General features: G+C 41.5%; 1 protein-coding gene across 4 annotated transcripts; it reads left to right on the top strand.

Moving 5' to 3' along the window:
• The first annotated feature begins 994 nt into the window (after nt 1-994).
• On the top strand, nt 995-21446 carry lrrc3b (leucine rich repeat containing 3B). 4 transcript variants are annotated; one of them, XM_079368553.1, is made up of 3 exons: nt 995-1078; nt 1215-1313; nt 20146-21446. In XM_079368553.1, exon 3 carries the CDS (start codon nt 20292-20294, stop codon nt 21072-21074), a length of 783 nt encoding a protein of 260 aa, XP_079224679.1. In that variant the 5' UTR covers nt 995-1078; nt 1215-1313; nt 20146-20291; the 3' UTR covers nt 21075-21446. The 4 variants fall into 4 exon arrangements, with proteins under 4 accessions (XP_079224679.1, XP_079224681.1, XP_079224680.1 ...); XM_079368555.1 differs by lacking the exon at nt 1215-1313 and having other exon boundaries at nt 1003-1078; XM_079368554.1 differs by lacking the exons at nt 995-1078; nt 1215-1313 and adding an exon at nt 1163-1214.
• Nucleotides 21447-25012: the final 3566 nt, after the last annotated feature.

The raw sequence follows: 25012 nt of genomic DNA, 5'->3' as shown, positions 1-25012 counted from the left end.
GCAGTTCCCCAAGCATCCACTTGAGGCTGCTTCCAAAATCTCTGCAAGTCTCATACACACCACATGCAAAAAGCCCATGTTATTATAACAGCAGAAATAAACATGGGTAGAGTCTGGTACAAAAATAAAATCCAAACAGCTTGTTTCATTTGTTGGAAAAAATGTACAGGGATTAATTGTTTTTATAGCACATCCATTTTGATAATGTTAAGGCTAAGAGTTTATAGTTTACATATTTAGTAGTGGCTGATATGAACGACAGGTGGGCGAGTTGTAGCCGCAGGAGCTTTAAGGCCCTCCACAGCACCAGCTCTTTGCCTGTTTCCAGTCTCATCCAAAATTATTGAGAAAGCATTTCCGATCTGGCAACCACCACTCAAGCCTTCCTAACGCCTCTCCACAAATCAATAAGTAAATCACAGAGCCTAGATCCATGTTTTGTACAGTCTAAGATCACAACCTCGGGCTTTTGAACACAACTAAGTCAGAAAACATACTCCCTCCTTTAGGTAATGGCAAACACGTGTAGAGAAACTGTGGGTTTTATAGGATCCAAACTCGCAACTTTTTTGGGACATACAAAACTCAGATCTGCAAGGTGAGAAGGCGAGTGGACATTTCCCTTAATCCTTTTTAAAAAAAAAAAAAAACACGAAAAAAACAAATAGTAATAAGAATGAGGGCGAAATTAAATACAAGAATTTTCAATGAAAAATACAAATAAAAATAAATTAAGGTTTTAAAACAATTGTCCTTGAATGTCTCTTATTGAAACGTATTCTTTTTTTCCCCAAAAGACCTTGCATGCATCTGTTGTCTTATTTTGTAAAGTGTTTTAATTTTATTAAACTACTTTTGTGTCATTGATGGCTCCATTATAGTTGTAAAAACAATGACAATCTCCACCGCATTTATCTCTCTGGGAATAAAAAATAAATGCATCATTCAATGTTTAGGGAATGTTTTATACTCAAAGTCGATTTCCGGAAGTGGTGTCGTCTTTGCTACCTCGTGCCTTCACATCAACAGCCCCTCCCTTTCTCCCCATTCACTCCTTTGCAATGTTTTATACTGAAAGGTAAAGATGCGAATTCACACTGCGCCTCGTGCAACAGTGAGCGGCTCCACGTGCAGGAAGGCTGTCCTCTCAGCCGGTGTGAACGGCTTCATGTGATGTGAACGTTTCATTGAGCAGCTGATGACTGTGTGTGCAGGTGAGACGCTGGTGTCGCCTGTTGCTCCTCAGCCTGTCTCTGCTGTGTCTGTGCAGTCTGTCTGATGCGGTCGCTGCCTTTGTCAAGTGTTGCATGCAGGTAGGATATCCTGTGTTTTTTCAAAAATACGTTATAAGGCATTGGGAGATTGCAGGATTCATTATGTGGACTTTTTCATTTTGTGTTATGGATTATTGCAGTTAGACAACAAAGCTTTGATGAGCAGGTAGGCTGATGCGTGATGTTTTCACTGGCTCCATCCTGCCAGTCGCCTGTTAAAACTACGTCTATTTAATGTCTCTTTGGTTATTACAGAAACCACACGACATATACAATGCAACAAATTACGTATTTTGAGGGTTTGGAGCCAGAGATAAAATCGGTATATAAATATCCAATAATCAACCCTTTTTTAAATTCCAAATGTCCACTTTTTTCCCCCTGTGCGTGCAGTTTCTTAACAATCTTTACAGTAAAAGGCGGTAGCGACAAGTGCGAACTGTTGATTAAAGTGAAATTACTACAACCATTGTCGCTGCTTATTGTGTTTAATGTATGCCGATACATAAAGCTATTCATATAGATTAATTATCTGAGTCTAATTTTGCAACACGACTAATAATAGGTTGCCACTTTCATAAATACGTATAAATGTAAATATTTTTAAATGGAGTTTTGCATGACGTTGTATGATTCCGAGGCGTATCGGGGCCACAGTTGTGTTTTATTGGACTGGAAACGCTGATAACATTATGTGTGTTTGTGGAGCCCTTTGTTGTGTTATCTGCTGCTGTTTGCGCAGGTCATAAAGACAACGGGCTGTGTTTGCACAGGCATGTCTGTCATATGAGCGCACAGCGCTGTGAATGCATCAAATGCATGCGGCATTTAAATAGCTCTGTTTAGACGGTGGGGGTTTCCAAACATGGGGGAACAGCTGGAGTCCCTGCAGGGCTCAGGTGCATCCCGGTCAGAAGGTGTTTGTGTTGATTCTGTTTCGGGGGATTTTAAGGCAGACTCCTCACAGACGAGGAAAACCCTGCAACAGTTATGGAGTTTTGTCTCATTTGCATACAGACAAACTATACAAGTCTGCTCATTTGATGGTAATGCATTGGTTTTGCAGAATCTCAATGAATGTTCAGCTCATCAGCTACCTCCTCTTCCCCATGAACCTCTGGTGTCCAGTGTTGTTGGAGCATGCAGTTTGTGTAATGGGCAGTAGAATTGTTGGATTGATTATTGGCAGGTGTTGGAGCACTGCAACCAACAAGTGTTTTCACGAGGCTATTGATTATCTGCTCTTGCTGTTTGCTCTGGAAATAACAAGCCTATTCTATGGATGCCATGTCTTTTCTGAGAGTTGATCGACACTGAAATTCGTGTGATTTTCAACATGTGGAGGAAGAACTGGAAGAAAATGACAAGAAAGATGAATAAACAAACTATTCCAGCATGCATGGCTCCCACCTTCTGACACAGTTTGTGCAGAATTGATTAAGTGTTTGCAGGGAGAGCACCCCATCACTCTCTATAAATAGCTCCATTTTCCAGCTGCATTGATGTAGATTACGTTCTATAAATGTGTCTAAATGTTTACCGTGTCATGCCGGCTTTTCAAAATAGCACGAGACAATGTTCAGGGAGTTTTTTTAGACGTCTTTTTATGGTTTTTAAATTACATTTTCTATGAAGGTGATTTCAGTTTACATTATGTATATGGTTTAAAAACGCTCTCGTGTCAAGGATGGAGATGTATTGTGTATTAATTTCTTTCAAAGGAATTCACAGAGCTAAATGTTTTAATGTTCTGTGAAATTCAAAGGCTTGTTTACCTCCTCTATGATTAGATGTTAAACTTTAAAGGTTTTGTCTTTATTCCTCCTTGACATAGCACTTTATTTAATAGGGATCAGTTGTACAGTTTGCCAGATAAACATAACATTAAAAAAGACTCTGTTTAGCTCCTTAAAATCAAGAAACATAAATATTAAAAACCCTGGCCAGGGCATAAAGTCGAGTTAGAGCTTCTCTTTAAACCTCTTGTTCTTTTGGCCATGAAAATTGTCATTTAGAAAATTAGTAACAGTCAACGATATGTCAGAATTATAGTTATCAGTGCATTAATCGGTATAAGGAAAACCTTTAAAGGTTTTAAAAGTCACATCTTCTCCTCCTTTTGAACCAGTAAGTCTGAGAGCTTCCCAAAGCGTGTGTGAATTGTGTTGTTGTAAATCCTGATTCAGCCCTGCTCAAAACAGGCTGTTTCTGTGTCTGTAGCTTTAAATATGTAAATGAGCTGTGTCTGACCACGCCCCCTCTCTAAAAGGGCTCAGTTGGACTCAGGCTTTCTCGCTCCATGTCCTATTGTTTACGGTGAGAGGGCAGAACAAACACCTAGCTGTGGGAGTGTCACCCACCTGGGGGAGGGGCTACTGCCCTTTGTGATGTCATGAAGGTAAAATCTCCAAACAACCTGTTTGAGAAGGCATTTAATGAAAAGTGGAGCAAGTAAAAGACGGAGAGGATGGACTTTTTTCATTCACACGTTAGTTAGAAAAATGGTAAAGTGGATCTGTGACCTTTGGTCTATCCCCAGGATCTGAAACCAACTCTTTAGAAATCAGGACTTCTGATACGTTTACAACCAATCAGATTGTTTTTAAATTTAAATGTATAACTTTATTTGTAAGGGACCATGTGCCATTAAAACATAATTGTAACCATTTGATGCATTGCACCAGAGTTAGCCTTAGGCTAATTTACATCTGCAGTCCCTTGTCCCGTAGCAGGTAACAAAACAACATATATAAAAAGGGAAAATCAATCAGCAAGTTACAAATAGCAATAAATACATAAAATGCCCCTTGCAGAGACACACACACCTTGTCAGCCTTGAGTGAGACGAAAAAGGATAAAGAGTAAATGACTGTGAGTGTATAAAACAGTGTCATCTGTATATAGTTGTACCGCTACTCCATGACAATACTGTGGAAGGTCGTTGATGTAGAGACTAAGAAGTAGTGGGCCTAACGCAGATCCTTGTGCCCATTGTGCACTTCAGGTAGCTGGAGCGCACACCTTTGATTTTCACACCCTGCATTCTATTTGATAGATGATATCCAAGTGTGTTGGACGGAAAGTTGAAGGTGGCGAGTTTAGACATCAAAACGTTGTAATTGGCTGTATCAAAGGCTTTCCGTAAGTTTGACAACTCTGCCTTTGTCAAGACGTGAACTCATTTGCTCGAGGTGTTCGATGGCCGTTTCTGTAGAGTAATTCTTTCTACAGCTGAACTGGACAGGATTTCGACCAGGGTTGCAGCTGTTGATGTGGTCTGTTAGTTGTTTTATGACCACTTTCTCTGCAACCTTTAGAGATGTCTGGCACTACGCTTCCTGGTCTATAATTGCTGACTTCATGGCGGTCTCCAGATTTGAGAATGGGAGTCACAATTGTACGTTTCCAATGATTAGGAAAGAGTCTGTGTCCAATAGAAAGATTTACTAAATGAGCAATAGTGGGAGTTAGTGTCACTGAATGCTTTTTAATGAACACTGTGTCCTGGTGGGAAGCATCTCTGCTTGTTTCTTAGGGAGCAAATGACTTTCTTAACTTCTTCTTAAGTGACTGTGACGAGGTTGAAACCCTGTCACTCAGTATACAAGTTGCTACTCTGTTCCATCGATTTGAAATAGTTTCCTGGCTCCTGAACAGTAGTAAGGGTATATTGCAAAAATCTGGGAATAAATTCCTTACCAATAGATTTCTTCACAAACGCGTTCATAAAGGTGTCTTATAACACATAAAAAAACATTTAATTCCAACTCCCATAGGAAAATCCGTGAGAGCGGCTCAAAGTCGGGAACCTGGAATAGCACTTTATTGGTACTATATACTTATTGGTGAAAATTTGAAAATGTTAACCTTTGCTTTTGGTAGCTTGTGAGGGGTCAAACTAGGGGTTCTTTAGGATTCTGAATCCATTGCAAACATTTGTTTTCCAAAAAATCCACTCCTTGGTGGAGAAATGGCCACGCCCACTTTTACATGTAAATTTACAATAGCTCTATATGTTGATTTTAATATCTCGAATACTAGTTAAAAAATATACTGCACCACATTGCTAAATGTATTAGGGGTCCAGGTCTGAGCTTTCTTCACACTCTACTGTTCTTAAAGTGGGGATTGGGACCCCCTGGGGGCTTATGAGACACTGAGAGGGGGGTCACGAGATGCTTTACATCACCAAATACAAAAGTTGAATGATCTAAAATTTCATATCTTACCCATCATGGTGGAAAAATACCCCATTCAAATATTAGTTGAATTTTAACTAATGGTTCAAAAATGGTTAGCAGTGGCAAAGTAATTTATGCTTCACATAAGTGGAACAATGCAGGTGTCTGCTGCTCCCTAGGACATTTGACACCTACATAATCTGAGTGTCTGTTAAGGAAATTCTGAATGTCCACACAGTCCTATTGTTTATACATGATATTATTATACAGCATTTCTTACATTACTCTGTTGAAATAGAGACAGTGGGGTTCCCCGGTCTTTAGCTCAGTTATTGTGGGGGTCCAAAGCTGAAATGTATGGTAACCTCTGCTCTACATCACCATTGATACAGTTCTTGCACGCTGTACCTTTGTCATTTAGCTTACACTATGCCCCACTGACCTGAGCCAATGCAGGTTTTCTCTGAGCCCAGCCTGTCCTTTCAACTTTGTTTATGGGCTGAGCCTGACCAAAACCATACAAGGTGACTTTTATAATTTGAGTTTGCACTTTTCGAATCAGATATCTGTTTAGATAAGATCTTAATAAGCACAACAAAGAAGCATCTATTATATAGAAAACAGCATATTTATAAGGTTCCCTTAGAGACACGTATCAAAACACAACAACATACTATTTTTACAAACTGTCTGCTCGTCTCCGAGTTTCTAAGCAGTAATCTAATAGTGTGAGTGGACCTGCACATTTAGCTCTGGATCACCGTGGTCCTGTGTCTCTGCTTGTGTTGTTACTATAGGCTGTAAATATGAATGGCAGAAGGCTGCGTGACGTCACATCACCTATCTGTTACTGCAGGGGGCTTTGGAAGCCGATCGTTTCTATGCTCAAAATCCTGTCTCAACCTAACTTTGAGTTAACCTAACTTTGAGTTAACCTAACTTTGAGTTAACCTAACTTTGAGTTAACCTAACTTTGAGTTAACCTAACTTTGAGTTAACCTAACTTTGAGTCAAGCTAACAACAGGCTAAGAGCTGGAGCTGAGGCAGCTTTTGAAAATTTTGACACCAGCTACACCACGCCTGCCTATCAATCAGGTCAGCTACACACCTTATTGTGAATAACTCTTATCCTTCATCCAATCAAAACTGTCATCAAAACATTCACCCCCCCGTACAATGTGTGTGGATGGAGGCATGAGCTTTTGAAGCAGGCTGTAAACATGTTCATGTCTGCTGTATAAACAGGCTTTTTGAATGGGTGTGTATGTGACTTCCTGTGCCGCTGCAGCCAGCCTCTAGTGGACACGCGACGTACTGCAAGATTTGACACTTTCACATCGGCTTAATTTTTCAACATTAGAGGTTGTTGCATAAATACACCAGGTGCTTTGCACTTGGTGATAAACGTACCACATCTGCTCCAATCTGTTGATTACTCTATACCTGGTGTCAGTGTGTCTGGTTTGATACAGGTTCTTATGGAAGGCGATGGCTGAGTTAATCTAATCCAAAACTGTACCTCCAACAGATAGAGGGTGAAGCTGCAAAGCAAAGTCTCCAGGGGTCAAAGTCTCCACTGCTAACCATTTTTGAACCATCCATCCATCCATCCATTTTCTACCGCTTATCCGGGCCGGGTCGCGGGGCAGCAGTCTAAGCAGAGACACCCAGACTTCCTTCACCCCAGACACCTCTTCCAGCTCTTCCGGTGGGACCCCCAGGCGTTCCCAAGCCAGCCGAGAGACATAGTCTCTCCAGCGTGTCCTGGGTCTACCCCGAGGTCTCCTCCCGGAGGGACATGCCCGGAACACCTCCCTAGGGAGGCGTCCAGGGGGCATCCGGACCAGATGCCCGAACCACCTCAACTGACTCCTCTCGATGTGGAGGAGTAACGGCTCTACTCCAAGCTCCTTCCTGGTGACCGAGCTCCTCACCCTATCTCTAAGGGTGCGCCCAGCCACCCTACGGAGGAAGCCCATTTCAGCCGCTTGTATCCGAGATCTCGTTCTTTCGGTCCTGACCCAGAGCTCATGACCATAGGTGAGGGTAGGAACGAAGATCCACCGGTAAATCGAGAGCTTCGCCTTTCGGCTTAGCTCCTTCTTTACCACGATGGACCGATACAGCGACCACATGACTGCAGACGCCGCACCGATCCATCTGTCGATCTCGCGCTCCATCTTCCCCCCACTCGTGAACAAGACCCCGAGATACTTAAACTCCTCCACCTGGGGCAAGGACTCCCCACCGACCCGAAGGGGGCAAATAACCTTTTTCCGGTTGAGAACCATGGCCTCAGATTTAGAGGTGCTGATCCTCATCTCAGCCGCCTCACACTCGTTAACAAACCGCCCCAGTGCGCACTGAAGGTCCGGGTTCGATGGAGCCAACAAGACCACATCATCCGCAAAAAGCAGAGATGAGGGGGGTCCGGTTCGGGGACCACAGGATCTCGTCTCATTTTTGAACCATTAGTTAAAATTCAACTAATATTTGAATGGGGTATTTTTCCACCATGATGGGTAAGATATGAAATTTTAGATCATTCAACTTTTGTATTTGGTGATGTAAAGCATCTCGTGACCCCCCTCTCAGTGTCTCATAAGCCCCCAGGGGGTCCCAATCCCCACTTTAAGAACAGTAGAGTGTGAAGAAAGCTCAGACCTGGACCCCTAATACATTTAGCAATGTGGTGCAGTATATTTTTTAACTAGTATTCGAGATATTAAAATCAACATATAGAGCTATTGTAAATTTACATGTAAAAGTGGGCGTGGCCATTTCTCCACCAAGGAGTGGATTTTTTGGAAAACAAATGTTTGCAATGGATTCAGAATCCTAAAGAACCCCTAGTTTGACCCCTCACAAGCTACCAAAAGCAAAGGTTAACATTTTCAAATTTTCACCAATAAGTATATAGTACCAATAAAGTGCTATTCCAGGTTCCCGACTTTGAGCCGCTCTCACGGATTTTCCTATGGGAGTTGGAATTAAATGTTTTTTTATGTGTTATAAGACACCTTTATGAACACGTTTGTGAAGAAATCTATTGGTAAGGAATTTATTCCCAGATGGGCCAAATATCTGATAAAATACCCTTACTACAGGTGAATTTTAATTAATGTTTTCATCAAGTTCAGGGCATAGATCGCCCTCCCTGATGTTGAGCAGATGAGAAATATTAGAAGTTAATAATTAAGGATCTAAAATGGCCACGAGTGCCTTGAAGTGCTTTGTCGTGAATTCCAAGCGGATGATGCAAAGAAGCCAAAAGCAGATCTCCCAAGCTCCGATTGAACTTGAAGAAGTAAAGCCATTCATTAGACCGAGTGTCACGTACTTCAGAGGACCAGACTAACATAGAGGAAATGTAAGGAGGCATCATCCCAGTAAGAGCCTCATAAATGAACAAATCCAGATTAAACCTCAGATGGTACAAAACCTCAGAGAAGAAAAACAAACATTTAAAAAAACACCTCAGACTTTTTCACACTTTTTTTTGTTGCATGGCACAAATTCAAGACCCACTGAAAATTGCTCCACGACCCACTTTTGGGTCCCCACCCACAAGTTGAGAACCACTGCTTTATGACAACCATCTGTTTTCCTAGTTAACAAGAAACCTTTAAGCAAAATATTAAAATAAGATTTCAGTATCTAATTTTTAGAGAGATTGTGTTTTCTGATTTCTGATCACCTCCTGCTGCTTTCCTGATTGGACAGATTTATCAGCTCCTTCCTTTGTCAATCTTACAACTTAATGGAGACAAAATGATGCAGCAGAATCTCTCCTGGTAATTTAAGTGATTTCATTTTATAACCTGTTATCTTCTCTCTCGATGTGTGGCTGATTATCAAGCTGCAGTGATTTAATTTATTATTTTGTTTTAGTACAACTCAGCAGAGACACGATCACCATAGAAAGGTGTTAGAGTAAATGTCTCCTGAGAGACGTTGGCTTGTAACCGCTTCACCATGTTCTCCAGCCACTTTGTGACTTGGTTCCTCTGCAGTGTGGTGGGAGAGAGGTAGAGTACGTTTGTCACTAACCAGAAGATCACATCACAGAGAATCACATCTCTCTTTGCATCTTAATCCCCCTCCCCTCCAAAGGTTCATGAGAGACGCATGTGAGGAGAGAAGAAATGATTTAAAGACTTTTCAGAGTAAGGCTGAACGATTTTAGGAAAAGATTGAATTGCGATTTTTCTGGCAGAAATTGCGATTTTGATTTTTATCACGATTTTCTTCAAATCAAGCTTGTGCAATTTTCTCAATGTACAGTAACATTTACAAACATGACAGGAAATGACATCATACCAGTTATAACTTTAAATGCTGGAACTCTAAATTAATAGAAAGAAAACTAAAGCTAAGAATTAATTTTAAATGTATTTATTAGGAAGAAACACAGACGGTGTGACGTTCTTGTTTTTAGTGTCAGTTTGACAGAAATCTGGTCATAAGTGTTGATATATTTTGTACCTTTGGGGTTGCCGTAGGTAACTTAGTTCACAGAAGTTATGCAACAAGAGCAACAACAACACTCTGTGGAAAAGAATTTCCCCTCGGGGACAATAAATAAAAAAGTCAAAGTCAAGAGAAGCCAACACTGTCTCCATATTTTCTTCTGGCCATACGGCCGAAACATTCGCCTGTGAGCGTCATTTCATGTTTCTTTTAATTATGTTTAATAAGGTTACAATGTGAGATAACAACAATTGACACATTCGCAATGCTAACCGCTAGCGTTCTTATTCAAATTCTCATAGATGTTAGCATCAAGCTAGCTGACTTTTCGGTTGTTTAGCATATTTTGAGACAAATAACTTATGTGTTGATGTCTGTTTAGTTTTACAGTGCTTCCTTTATTAAAGACTGGACAAAGAAACGTCAGCTTCTTTATTGGAGGAAAACTGTTAACTATCTGTCGAGCTGTGTATCAGATCGATTGACTCAATTTATGACTTTGATTCTTAATTTTAACTTGTTTAAAAACTGAAACTGCCAAATGTCTCATTTGTCTTCATTAAACCCACAGTATGTAGTTTCCACCTGTAGGGGGCACTCAATCAAAACATTAACTAAAAGATGGCGTCAAGGCTGGCGGGGAATCATGGGAGTTCACTCTGCTACTTTAATCCCCGCACCTGCTGAAAACGAGCCGCGACTTAACCGTAGTAGACGAACGTCTGAAACCGACCTGAGGAAGAGAATAGGTTTGTGTCCGCAGATCTGAGGGAGCGACTGGAGGAGCTCGGATAAGAGAGACAGGTTATGGAAGACTTAAAAGGTGATGATGAGGAGATTGAAGTGGATATGTAGGGATTGAAGAGGCGGTGGAGTTTCATGAAAGACGGGAGTGATGTGTTCCTCGAGTGTCGGAGCGTGTGAGAATATAACACAGCCGACGTTTGAAGGTGAAGCTTTTACCATCTAACTGAAACTACAAATTTACGTTCATTTATGAGCCGTCCTGATACCGAACGTATATGTGACCATATGCATCATGACCATGAATTTACTGCTACAAACTCACATACCTGGATGTTCACACATATCTCTTAATATCTCACAGCAGCATTGTTCTGTTCTGCGATCTTTCAGCTAAAGCGTTCTTAGAAATGAACAGATTTTTTAGAAATTATGCTCTTCCGTTGTTTTTCACGTTCATTTCTCACTTTTTTGATTAGTTGGACTTTTTCAGCTAAATCCTGGTGTATATATTTTTCTTATTCTTGCTCTTATGTTGTCTACATTTTGTATTCCATGTTATATCGTTTCATTACGAATACTGTGTGTTTGATGTCCTGCTGCTGTCATGCCACAATTTCCCAGCTTGGGATCAATGAAGTCCATCCGTCCCTCCCGTGCAGTCACAGATGAGTTGATCTGACCTTGAATTATTGAACCTGTAAGAAGAGGTGGAGCAGGTTACAGTATGTCTGACCTGCTAGTCTTGCCCCTTTATTCATCCTGTGTAACACCCCCTCCCCCCCCAAAACAACAACATTTGAGCATAGAGGGACGGCGAGCGTTTCTCACCAGCAGACGGATGATCCTCTGATTGCGAGCTCAAAAATATTCTGATTGCAGATTAGATACAGGTAAAAAAAAACCTCTTCTTTGAAAGATTGTACCCATCTGATATTACCACAGTGAGAAAACGTACAAATCCATGCAGACTCGAACCTGCAGATGATCGGACATAGTCACACTTCGTCATAGTCTCGTGCGAGTTACGATGTGTGCTTCAAGGTGGTGATTAACAAACTCCATACAGGATGGAGAAACACATTTGTCATTAAGGAGGCTAAGGTTTTTTACTTGATATGATTAAAGCTAACAAGCTGTAATACAGCAGAGGTGTACAGAAGAACTAGTATTTAGACCCAGTGGGGTGAGGCTGCACGCCGCTGATGGATCAAAACCACAGCGGAGACGAGCAAGTTACTCTTCTGCAGGTTGACACTTTAGTTTGCCATAAACTGGCCAACGCTCCACAGTTCCTTTACCACAACTGTGTCCACATATAGTCTCCATGACGACGGTCAGATGAGATTGAACGGCTCCGTCCATATGACAAATTCTTCATGTGTTGCTGCTTCCTGTTTGTGTGTGAAGCCATCACAGTGCAAGGACGGGTTTACTACAGCTGTGTGCAGCTTACAGGCAAGAAAAACAACAACAACGTCACTTATTAGTTTTGATAAGAAAGAATTTGGTATCTGATAGAAACTGGAAAAAAAAGTGGATCGGTGCATGCTCCAAATATCTCTGAGGGATTGTGTTGAGGAATATGACCTCTGCATGACCTCTGCAGAGCTCCGGTCAGAGAGCACTCCAGACATCAGATGAGATTTTGACTGTTGTCTGAAGAACTGTAGTGCACTGTACTACTGTAAACATACAATAATCAAACATAGGGAAAAAGGAAGGAACTGCATAGACGTCCTTCAAAATAAGAGCGAATTCTTCAAAATAAAAGCATGAATACAAAGTTATCTATAACTTGAAGAATTCTTAACAGATTGCGTGCATCTCCTTTGTCCCAAGAGTGAAGCCTCGCGCGCTTCTGAAATGCACAGAGCTCTAACGTTGTCCATGTTTTTCATCGTTTGACACGCAGCCAGTTTGCTGCTCGCTCACTTGTTCGTTGAATGTTTGTCATGTGACGTAGAAGATCAAACATTCAAGACGATGCATCGTCTCTTCCTCGATCCCAGCTTTCAGCGACAGTCCAGCTAAATGTCCCGAACGATCCGTAGCCATAGCTCCACTTAACTGTTCCTGTAAATGTACCGAGTATTTGTTGCCATACGTCAGGATCTTTCCAGCATCGATAGACAACATTGACATTTTTAATGGTAGATAAAGATGACCGCCCTCCTTCAGTTGCTTTTTAAGTGTAATGCTTCTGCCTCTGGGATTGGGACATTTAATTCCTTTTATGCCAGTCTTGAGCCATTAGGCGCCTTAATTGACTGAAACATTGTCAATGAATAACAAATGTCAGGTTTTATAAGCCAAGCCAGAGAATCCTTGAAACGCTGAAAGAGAAAAATTGAACTCTTGAGAAGGCGTCGTTAGAGAACCTGTGACCTGACATTGGCGAGATCTGAGCTGCAAACACTGCTTGATATTCTGTGTAGGAACGCCATTTTCATCCTCCATACCTCCAAAAGACCTGAGAGTATTATACAAATCCCTGTGTGTAAGGAATCCACTGTATCCTCCTGTATTCTATGAAAGGTTTAATACATGTTGGATGGAGGATTTCAGATGCTGAAACACGGTTCAGTTTTGAGACGCAGGGAGGCTGGGAGTTCAGAGGGTTATGAAGATTTGTGTCTCTCAGGGAGGAAGAGAAAAGAACAGACGGCTCTCGCTCTCAAATTAAGAAAAGGCTCCTTTTTTTTTCAGGAGGCACAGCCCAGCTCTCTTTAATGTTTAATAGCGAATGCAGAGTGAGAGAGCCGAGGGAACAGAGAGGTCATACCTCTTCACACTTGGCTGAGATTTTTGAAGATTTCCCCCGCCTGGATCCTTCCTGTACAGGAGAGCGCGAGGGAGGAAATGAGAGGAGGAAGAAATCTATTTAGCATTTTTAGAAGGAAATCCAAATGGCAAGCAAAAGGTCAGACTTTCACAATTTGTGCAAGGTACTGTATGATGAAAAGCAAAACGAGAAGAGGGAGCTTTTCTTTTGCATTTATGAATGTAGTTAAAATTATTCTAAGTGGATAAAAAGAAATCATACTTTCCTCTTTGGTCTGAACAGCTTCGCTTTAATCTGAAGTGCAAAGAAAAATGTTCCTGCTCTGATTTCCTTGATGCTTTTTTTGGAGGATACATGTTTTAACAGTTGAATGTCATTTTTTTTTAATTGAATTTCCTCTCATCTCGAGTAGTGCTTGTCAGAGTGAAGATGCAGTATAGGACTCACACATGCAAGAGGGGACGAGAAACTTCTATGTGACACAGCTAACCAACCAACGGGCGAGACGTGGACTTTGCAGTGTATGTCACACGCATCAACCTCCGCTGTTGGAAAACAAAGTGCAAAATCCTCGCAAAGTGTCGAGACCCGGCTGAGAACTTACCAGAACGTTTACAGTCTGGTTCAGCTCACGTCTGGATCGGCACAAACTGTATGAAGGGCTGAATAAGTCATCCATTTGACGTTTATGAGCTCCAGCTCTCAGTCTGTTGTTGAGGTTGAGTGAAAGTTAGGCTGAGACAGGATATCCAGCAGGGCGACCACTATCGATGTGACTCCTAAGGCCTCTGGATTTTTCTTGTTCTTGAGCGTATAAACCACATCTGCACTCCTGAAAATGTCTCCGGTACATAATTTCAGGAGGACTGCCCTTGACATCTTCCCGATCCTGGTAGTTGCACCTCTCCTCGGGAGTCTATCCCTGTCGGAGGGGAGCGGGGACAGGAAGGGTATCCTGAGGGAAGACGTGATGTAAAGAGAACAAAGTCGAAGTAGCAGACCGAAGCAACAGAGCCAAAATGAGGATATTTGACTTTACATCGAGGCCATGTTTGACAAAATCCCCCCGTTAACAAAAGAGAGGAGGAGAACAGAAAAGATAAAGCAGCTGTGTTAATTACATGCACGGGATCACCACAGTCGTGTGCATATACACTCTGTGGTCGTGCACTGATTGCAGGGAATAAATGACCCCCTCCCCACCTGCTGATTACGTCCTGCTGCATCCTCACATCAGCTCGTGCAGAATCTAAAAATACTCGGGCTGGCACGGGAAACTTTGGATGAAGTCGTTTTCAGCTGTCTGCGTTCACACCTCAAAACTTCAGGAGTTTTTTTTTTTTTATAAGATACGCGCGAACATCAAGCGTGAACAAAGCTTATGATTTCTGTAAATTATAAATATAATAAGTGTATTTAAGTAGGAGTAAATGGTACCTGATGCATTTTTAAAGCTGTCCTCTGGTGCCTGTGCACACAGTACATTGTTAAATAAAGGTAATAGCACTGCAGTACAGACTGACTGTTTCTGCAGGCTGACTCATGAAGTGAAACTGTTGGATGTCACTTATTTTGTGATGAGGAAACCCCACGTGTGCTCCGGTAAAACTGTAGGGAAAGCTTTCAGACGGATTATATGAGCGTCATGCTGAGCTATTCAGCTGCTAATATTTCTATGATGATTTTAATGCAGGGTTGTTAATGCAGTTACCACAGGTATTGAATGATGAAATGTGGTCAGTGCTCAGGAATGGCTGTGTGAGTTGGAATCAGCGAAGGAGGTAAATGGCATTGGTTTTTATCTAAGGCCTCGATGGTGTACTTTGAAGAAGTTCCTGAATCATTTGCTGTCGTCTGGCTTTTTCAGTTGCATAATTGATAATAAAATAAATTTGAAATGTTCTTTGAAAGTGTTTTTTGTCAGCATGTGTGCTGTTAAACAAAGAGAGAGTACTTTTTCCACTCTGGCTGTTCTGGGTTTAGATGCTGAATTAAAACTACTAAGCGTCCTCAAGGCAGATCAAGTCTTGTCGCCCCCCAAAGGACCGTGTCCGTCCTTGCATACCAGAGTGAGTTCATTGTGTACGTCGTCAAACGCAAGCGCCCATTGAGTACACATAGCAGCAAATTGACATGGCTTTATATGTGATTTGTGCATCAATGAACGATGATGTGGTAAATTTTATGCAATAATATTTTAAAGTATACTTTATGTTAAACTTCTCCGGGAACCACTAAACCAATGGAGACACCAAAAATGGAGATGATGCGGAAGTGCAAAATCATGCGGATAGTCGAATGTCCACTAGAGGGTGACTCCAGACGCACACCCAGGAAGTCACATGCACACCCATTCATATAAGATGTTTCATAAAGAGGCTAAGGCTAACCCGCCTCAGCTCCAGCTCTCAGTCTGTCCTTAGGTTGACTGAAAGTGAGGCTGAGACAGGATTTCCAACATGGCGGCTGCTGCCGATGAGCCTTCAGAGTGTCCTGCAGGAGCAGATTGATGACATCACTCAGGCTTCGTCCATTGATATTTACAGACTATGGGTGACTCTCAGAAACTGAGAGGAGAAAAACCTCAATCATAACATTGTAGTTTTAATTAAAGACAGAGTGACTTCTTTAAAACAGCTGGTCTTTGTGGTTTTCTTTAAATCAGATGGCACAGTAACAGATGCTTTCATCGATGGTGTAGATCTCACTGCAGCGTGTGAATGAGTGAAGACAAAATACAGTGCGTGCGTTCATGGTGATGAAGGGCGTGTCAAACAGTCTCATTAAGGTGTTTAATAGTTTTAGCTCCTCCTGCACAGAGAAGAACGATATCAAACATGGATGGCTGTGAGAAAGTGCATTCACTATTTAGATGTTTTTTCACAGCAGAACTATTTAATCAAACCAGATTTCAATGTACCGCATTCTGCAATATGTTAGCATATCAAATACTCAGATAAAAAAAGTGGTTTTAATGTAGATGTTAAAGGTTCATGTGCTGGCTGTGAGCAGGAACAAGACGTCACACAATGACATATTCTTATCGTCTGAAAGGCCCCTCAAGCTAATGGCTTCAAATTCACTCTGACAGCTCTTCGCCCTCTTTTTTTTTTTTTTTGGTCGTGCCGGCTTGTGTGGCTCTGGGGAGGGGGAATGTTTTGTCAGTCCATCACTCTGCTCCAGACTGAAAGTCTCAATAAATACGGAATGCATCTCCCTGTAATTTTGTTCGTCTTACGTTGACCTGATGATGACTTCTGAGGTGCCTTGATTTTCAGACCAGACGGATGCATTATGACCGAGCATTTTATGCATATTTTCCAAATGTAAGTCAGTCAATGGACAGTCCTTGAAAGAGTACACGATGGCTTTTCAATAACCTGTTAAAGAGTAGAATTCATTGTGTGTGACTCGTTTGGTTTAATGTTATACACTTTTATATCAATCACTCGATGTTTTGAGGGTCCATGTTCATGTTTTGTTCGTACCATTATGCTGCATCTCTCAGAATAAACAGACAATGGCTTCGAGGAGCTTTACGAGTTAGTTGTAATAAACAGACACAATGCAGCCTTATGTCAGAGGATCAGGCCTTTGTGTAAATACAAGGCAGGTTTAATATGAATCACAAAGCCTGTTTTAATACTACAACAGGTTTTTCCTCAGGTGGTACAGAGCAGCAGCTGGATAAACACAAGATCCCTTGTTTTTCCATTTGCTCGTGTTGTATAAGATGTTATTGAACTGGCCGGTGTCAGCTCAGAGAAATGGACGATGGCTGAATGAGCGTTCGACCACCTCGAGAATGTGTTCTAGAGAAAGAGAGCAGCTGTGTGGCTGAAGCAATGCGGTTTCTTTTCATTGGTCTTCAAGGTCTCTGAAAACTCAAGTTTCTGCCTCTGAGTAATAAAGATAAAACGTGAATGTGAAGCTTCTTCTGTAAAACGGATTACGAGAGTCGGCCCTCATTTCCAACTCGTCTTGATTCAGCAGCTCGTTCAATGAACCAACTCTTCAAAAAATAAATTCATGGCTCCGTTCTTTTGTCATTTCTGGAGGGTGTCCTTTAACTTTGTTATGCTGAACTCACTTCACTTAGCATGCAGTGCACTTGAGTTCACTTGACTTCTTTCACTTCTGAAAAGTTTAGTTTGTTATTCGTGAAATGTGTTTTCAGATATTAGAGGTTCATGAGGGCTTATTTATTGTTAGAAGTTCAAACTAGGGTTACAAATTCTACAGTTAACACGTAACAATTATCGAGTAATAATAATTAATCTCAGTAACACGTCTTCCTGTTTTCAGATATGCAAACGAGGCCCCCTTTTGGTTTAAAGTGGTATTACATGTGACCGCTGTAAAGTTGTAAACAAAAACAGATTGTTAGTTAATGTTCAGTAAATGAATAATGGAGAATAAAGGTTAATTGTCGAACCTATAAAATGGGTGTTTCCATCTTTATTAAAGAGATGTCTGTAATCCAGACGTCTCTCTAACGTTGATAACCTGACCACTTTATTTTAAGCATCAAATCTGATATCACTTATTGAAAATGCAAACTGAGTCCTGAATGTGCAAAGTTTGTGTGAGTTGTAGCACAAGGCCAATACATTCACTTGTTTTAACGCTGTGAATATGAACATGTTGCTCAAAATTAAATCTTGATGTGTTTGATTAAAAACATGCACAAAAAATGCTGAATAATCAGTTGAATGAACATGTTCGTTTCTACTTTTAGTGCATTTGCATCTGTTTTCCTCACTTAACTTAATTTAAGATGATTTATATGATATGATATGATATGATGTTTATTGTTTCGTCCCCTTTAATTAACTACCATAAAAGGAGCAGCTTTAGCCTTTGCGGCTAATATTCCCCAGCCAGTTGTCAGTAGGCAACCTAAAATGCATCAGTTAAAAATTAAAACACAACAAATGACATCACATTTGACATTCCAGCAGACCTAAGCAAAAGGAAGCCAGACGCACATGTCGCGCACAGATGGAGCGAAGACATCGACGCAGTTCATGCAATAAAGACAGTGCAGGGGAGACGAGGGAAAAGAATAATTAATGAGGCCACATTGAAAGCACATACAAGACTAAACATGGAGGCAGGCAGCAGAGAGGAAGCTTCACATCAAGCACACACATCACATCTGACAGAGATGAATGTGACAGACGTGTTCATGTTATTCTCCATTTGGTGTTAATGCCCTTTGTTTAAGTACTTTCTCTCTTTGAACAGATTCAAGCATCTACCTCGACCAGTGTTGGTTTAAAAGTAATCTGTTACTTCACAAGACTACTGCCTTTAAAAAGCTGTTTGTTTCATTATGGCAGTAACATGTTACTTTTTCATTACCAAACATTATAACCCTTTAGTGGCTCGTTACACTTGTCCGTTATATTCTCCATTTAGTCAACCTGTGAATGTACTGACTCTTACAGTAAATGCTCAGACTGGTGAATGCCCCATAATCTGTAACTCTGCAGCCTTCAATAACAGGAATAAAAGACGTGATATCGACTTGTTCTTACAGCGAACATCAGAGACATACAGCACTGGGCACGGCTGTTTCATAAAAAACAACACAACTTGTAATGTCGTCTCACCTTGATGTTGTTCTTGTCTATTTTCTCCAAAGCATTCTTGTCCGCTAGGAGTACTATACTTCTGTACATGTGGCGCTAACCGCTACGACATCTGTGCCCCATACCTGATAGAATGTAAGAGCTGTCCACCTGATGCCTGTGCACAACGTACATTTTTAATCAAATGAATTTGTAGGTTTCTGCAAGTGCAGTCATGAAGTAAAACTGCTGAATGACACTTATTTTGCAACTACAAACCCAACTTGTGCGGCCAATTAAACTCTGGGGAAAGCTTTAAGGCAACTTGTAATTGCTTCATGCAGAGCCATTTAGCTATTTCACTTTTTGAGTTTCTTTAATAGCGGGACCTGGTATAAAGTCAGTTTTAGCTGTAGACTCTAAAAAGCTAAAAATCCTTAATGTAATTGCCGTCGTAAAATGTGGCCAGGACACATTTTGCAAATGGTTGATCAACTTGGCCATTTGTTGAGAGGTGAAGAAACTCTTTCACAGACGAGCAGGCTGGATAAGTGACACTGACCTCAGAGTCAGCTGCTCCGTCACTGAAAGAAATAGTCCTCTGAGATGGTTTTGCCATCTTTAAAGGATGTCACTTGTCTTCCTCCAAAGGAAAGGGCATGGGAATTCCCAGGAGGTAGGATATTCAACGGTAGATCCCAGACTTACTGGAGGGACTTTTAAATCTCAGAAGAGCTGGAATAGTGTGAGGGGAATAACTGGCTCAGTGCTTGGATGGATGGACAGATGGACGGACTGTACTTATACGGCACCCTTTTAGTCTTCTGACCCCACAAAGCACTTTACACTTTGTTTCACAGTCACCCGTTCACACCACATTCACACTGATGGAACAGGATGCCAATCAGTACATAGCAATCTCCTTTGTACCCATTCACACTATTGGGGAGCTATTTGGGGTTCAAAGTCTTTCCACTATATGGACTGCAAGAGCTGGGCTAAAACGCCAACCTTCCAATTGGCATAGACTCTAACACTATGCCACAGCTTCTCGTAGATGGACGTCGATAATGCTAGAACAATTTTCTCACTGTCTTTGTGTTTTCTTCTGTTTCAGGGTTTAAGGCAGAATGGTAACATCGGCTCACGTTCCAGTATCTCAAGTGGGCTGAAAGTGAGGACAAGTCGCTACCATGCGATGTGTGTAAGGGACCAGCGGGGGTGTTGTGGCCCCAGGCGGGATGCTGCTGACGACCAGTCAGTATGACTCTGCTGGACTTGTGGCTGTCGCGCTCTATCCCCATGTGCTTGCTCCTTCAGAGCCTTGTCCTCATGGCCCTGTGCTTCCCCTCGGCCAGCATGTGTCCAAAGGGCTGCATGTGCCACCGCGACCCCCACCTCCACGGCCTCAATGTTTCCTGCAGTCAGTCCCGTCTCAAAGAGATCCCCCCCAGCCTCCCGTTCGACACTGTCCTGCTGAGGCTGGACCACAACCAGATAGGCGCCGTGCCGGATCAAGCTTTCCATGGACTCAGGCTTTTGAGGGAGCTCAACCTTTCTTACAACGCAGTGGAGACTTTAGGGGAAGGTGCCTTCAGTGGCATAGAGGCAACTTTACAGGTGCTGGACCTCTCCCACAACCGCATCACTAGCGTACACAAGGATGCCTTTGCTCGGCTCAAAGCACGCGTCATCGTGGATGATAACCCCTGGCATTGTGACTGTGCTCTCCAGCAGGCCATTGGTGGAATGGCGCACAACCATGAGGCTGCTGCCCGGGTCCTGTGCAGGAGCTCTGAGCTTCGTGACCAGGAGGGACGACCTTTCTTGGCCGTAGACACTGACCTCTGTAGCCTGGCCAAAAGGACGACAGATTACGCTATGCTGGTGACCATGTTTGGTTGGTTTGCTATGGTCATTTCATACGTGGTATATTACGTCCGTCAGAACCAGGAGGATGCTCGACGTCACCTGGAGTACCTCAAGTCTCTCCCCAGCAAGCCCAAGATACCGGACACAGCTGACGACATTAGCACTGTTGTCTGACGGCAGTGTCAGAATTGACTGTCCTAAAATAACCCAATGGACAACAAAATGTGTATGTAAAAGGACCCATATTTGTAGAGTTTACTAATTCAAACTTTTAGCTGATGTGAGCATTAGATCTGCTGAGATGTCTTTGTATTTTTGGAATTTGTTGTTTTTCCATACTGAGATTTCTTCGGTTGGTCTTGAGATGTGAAAAGATGTGAAGGGAGACAGAAAGTCTAACGCTGACAGAGATTTTTCTACAAAACTGCATTGGGAGTTTTGGACATTTTAATCTCAGGTTTGATTATGAAATAATAATAATAATGGGGTTTTTTTAAAACACAATTTGGAACAGCTTATAATAGAAATAAATATATTTGTAAGACACTGAATTCAAATTCCCAAATCCCTTCATTTAGGTTTCATAAAAGCCCAAGGTAAAATGCATAGTTTCAGTTCTGCTAAACCAACTGCATCTGTCATTCCTGGTTAACATTTTACAGAAATGAAAATATCTACATAGACAATATTCAGCATTTAAGAATCCATGGCTTGTTTATGGAGTCTATTGGAGATTAGGTATGAAGAAGTTCAAAGTGGCGTAAGCCTGGTTGCCTTTAGCTGTAGTGGCCTGTTTTTATCCTGACAAATCAGAATTTAGACTAATATGACAGCGACAGGTACACAAGATTTCTCTGAAACAGGATGTTTTACATAATAATAGTTTGGAAAACCCTGGAATCTGTCGACCTGTTTCTGTCAAGACAATAAGTTTTAAAAAAGGAGATTGTAATGAAGGCCATAAACATTCATAATTGTTTGCTGTCTGGGTTCAAAATATGACATACTAAGTTGTTAATAGTTTACCCGGTAAGTAAATGGATTATGATGAAGTGTCACAATACTGAGACACTAAAAATGAAGGGGCAATATGTGACTCTGATACCTAGTGTTTGAAAAGGGTAGTGCAGACCAAATTAAAGGCACTGGAGAGCGCTCGGTCCACCCGCCCACTCCTCCCGAGAGTAGATGTTCACGCAGGGGGCCTCGTCGTGAAACATGCATGTCGTGACTCCCTGTGACTTGAAGAGTCTGAGTTGGCTGGTAGCTGTTAGTTCAGGGATGTCATTTATGTGGCTTGTTGCAAATTTCTCATATTTGTCGATATCAGTGTGGCTATGACAAAAGGACTGGGTGATATGGCCTAAAAGTAAAATCACAGATTCATTCATAACAAACTCGATACACAATTTTAATTGATTTGCAATTTACTCGCAAGCTTTGAACCTGTCTTTAAAAGAGCAATATGCAGTTTCAGTTTACAGCAAATTAGAGATGAGGCCAAGTAACTTCAGAGAAATACTACTCCAGCCTGAGGCTTGGCGGAGTAAGTTAAACCTGATTTATTGATAAAATTGATAGGTCGCCCAGTCCTCCAAAAACACTAGGTTTGGGAACGTTTGCAGTTTGCATGGCAATATCCACTGAAGCAGCTTTTAACGGCACTGAAAAGGAAAGCTAATTATTTTTCCCGAATCAGTCAGATCAGCTTTACAACCTTTCATTGCCCTGACCACTACAACTTTACTCTTTCTTTCTGTCTCGCTGCCTTCAACGCAAACCACGTTCTGCATCAGCATTTCAATTTTATGTAGTCAGTGTAACTTCCTGGTCTCCTCATAAACTCTTCCTATAGGCAGCAAGGTGAACACCTGTGTCATTCTTCTGTCATGTTATCATGACTGAGTCAGCTCCCTCTGCAGATGAACTCCTCGAGATGGTGAAAGCTCTGGGGGGAGAAAAGGGTAGAAAAAAAGACAGTTTGAAATATTCCCTCAATAATCTTGTGTCACTGAGTTCCTTCTTTAAACTTTTGGAATCAGAGATTTGTGGTTAAACAACTGTGGATACGCTTTTTGTGCACTTCTTTCTGCAGTTTGTGAAATTAACGATTGTACCTGTCGTCTTTATTTCTTGTCTGTCAGAGTCAGTCTTTGTATATCTGTACTAATCAGAAGTTTCAGAAGTACACGGTGGCCAACAAGGAGAGTTGACCTGCAGTGACTGAAACACCCCAGGAGTCGATTAACACGCAGGCTGCCATGAAGCTTCAGTGTTTAGCCAGCTCTGCATCGGTCTGTAAACCTTTCTAACCTCATCTCCAACATTGATCCTAGTTTGAGCAGCTTTCTGCTGCTGGAGCTTATTAGAAACATGCAGAGGCTTTTTAGCTCGGGTACAATCACTTCTATCTGAAGCAGTTCCACTGCCCGCTTCCATCGCTGCAACACCTGCTGGTGTTCTGCTCCGGATTTGAAACTTAGGGGGACATACTGGCTGCTGTGTTTTTGACAGAAAAACCAGCCAAGCCTGATGAGCTAGTATGGTCATGTAATGATTTAATTCAGTAGATATCTTATATAATGGCCCTTTAAGTCGTTAAATTTGCATGGCTTCTAAATTTGCCTCACATATCCCCTATTGTAAATCCTTTCTGCCTTTGCGGTTCATTTGCCCTTCTTGGCCACCGTAGAAGAAAAGCACAAGTCTAAATGTCAGTTTTTGTAGACTCTTATTGCTGTTGTTCTGTGTTTGATCCACTTCTTCAGAGTCATTGCTATTTCTTAGTCATTTGTACCTTTTCCCGTCACTGAATTGTATTCATATCGAGCCTTTTCAAGGGGAGGACAGATTTCTTCAAACATGGGGATGGCAGGCTACCCTTTCATCTCAATGTGAAATGACAAATCAACACAAACATTACCAGTCAAGTCAAGCTGCCAATGCATGCATCATTTCCCTTTAATAACACTGTGTACAGTAATGTTACTGGCAGCGGGTGAAGAGAAAATTGATGCTGTCATTTTCTCAAATAGCTTTCCTGCCACTGCTGCCGCGGGAGCTCGTTCAATCATAGGACCAGAGAAGGCCAATGAAAGCCACATGAACGACAGGATTGAAATTAAGACATACAGGAAATGAGATTTTCTCTCTAAAAAGGTCCCTTTGTTAACCACTACCTACATTAAATAATAACCTGAAGAAATCCTGCACATAATTGGTGAGATGTTGGATTCTGAGTGTTGCTGATATCTGATAGTCTCATGTTTGTCACAGAAACTGTACAATAATGGTTGTTAGAATTACGTCTTAGAGGATATGCAATGGGTAGAAAACACTAGAAGATCTTGTAAATAGGAACGTAGATGTTGTGTGAAATACTTGAAATCCCTTTAATTAGTTATTGAATGTGCTTCACCCCTTAGCCTTGTCTTGTAAAGGTAACTTCATGCTCCTCACAACAGGATCAGGATAGGGTGTAAAATGCATGTCCAATGTAAAGAAGCACAGTGTAGCCAAGGACTCAAGAGTATTTCTAAGTGCCTGAATATTTCTCTCATCGGTTAATGTTTTTCGTTCCATGTCTTCTTCCTCCACGTCTGGTCTCTGTTCTAGACACATACGCCTCTCTTGGTTTCGTAGAGATGTCAATTTAGGTTTATTTTGCAAGTTACAAAAAAAAAAAACAATCAACCACTGCTGATGTAAAGAGCTGTTAAAATGAAATATACTGTACCATAATCACAGTTTTCCATGCACAGACAGGGTGTGATAGAGCAACTCACACAGCTGAGAATGAAATGCTAGCACTGACTATCGTGGTTGTGTTGTAACGGCATGACATACAAAAAATGAAATAAAGAAGGTATGCATTGTTTTATGTTGTGCGTTTTTTTTTAAAGACTCAAAAAATCCTCCTGCTCTTATATTTAAACAGGCAACTCCTGGGCTAGAAGAATTCAATGATGGTAAATGTCCCCTTCATCAGGTGATCTGGGGTGTCTGGCTGTACAGTGTGGATATAAAATGTATGTTGAAGTTCTTTTCACACAAATAGAATAATCTTGAATATGATTCAGCAGGGAAGCAAGTGCCAAAAAAACCCCAAACTA

This window comes from Symphodus melops, assembly GCF_947650265.1.
Source record: "Symphodus melops genome assembly, chromosome: 18".
NCBI classification, from domain to species: domain Eukaryota; kingdom Metazoa; phylum Chordata; class Actinopteri; order Labriformes; family Labridae; genus Symphodus; species Symphodus melops.
This window is presented reverse-complemented; position numbering and strand designations above follow the sequence as displayed.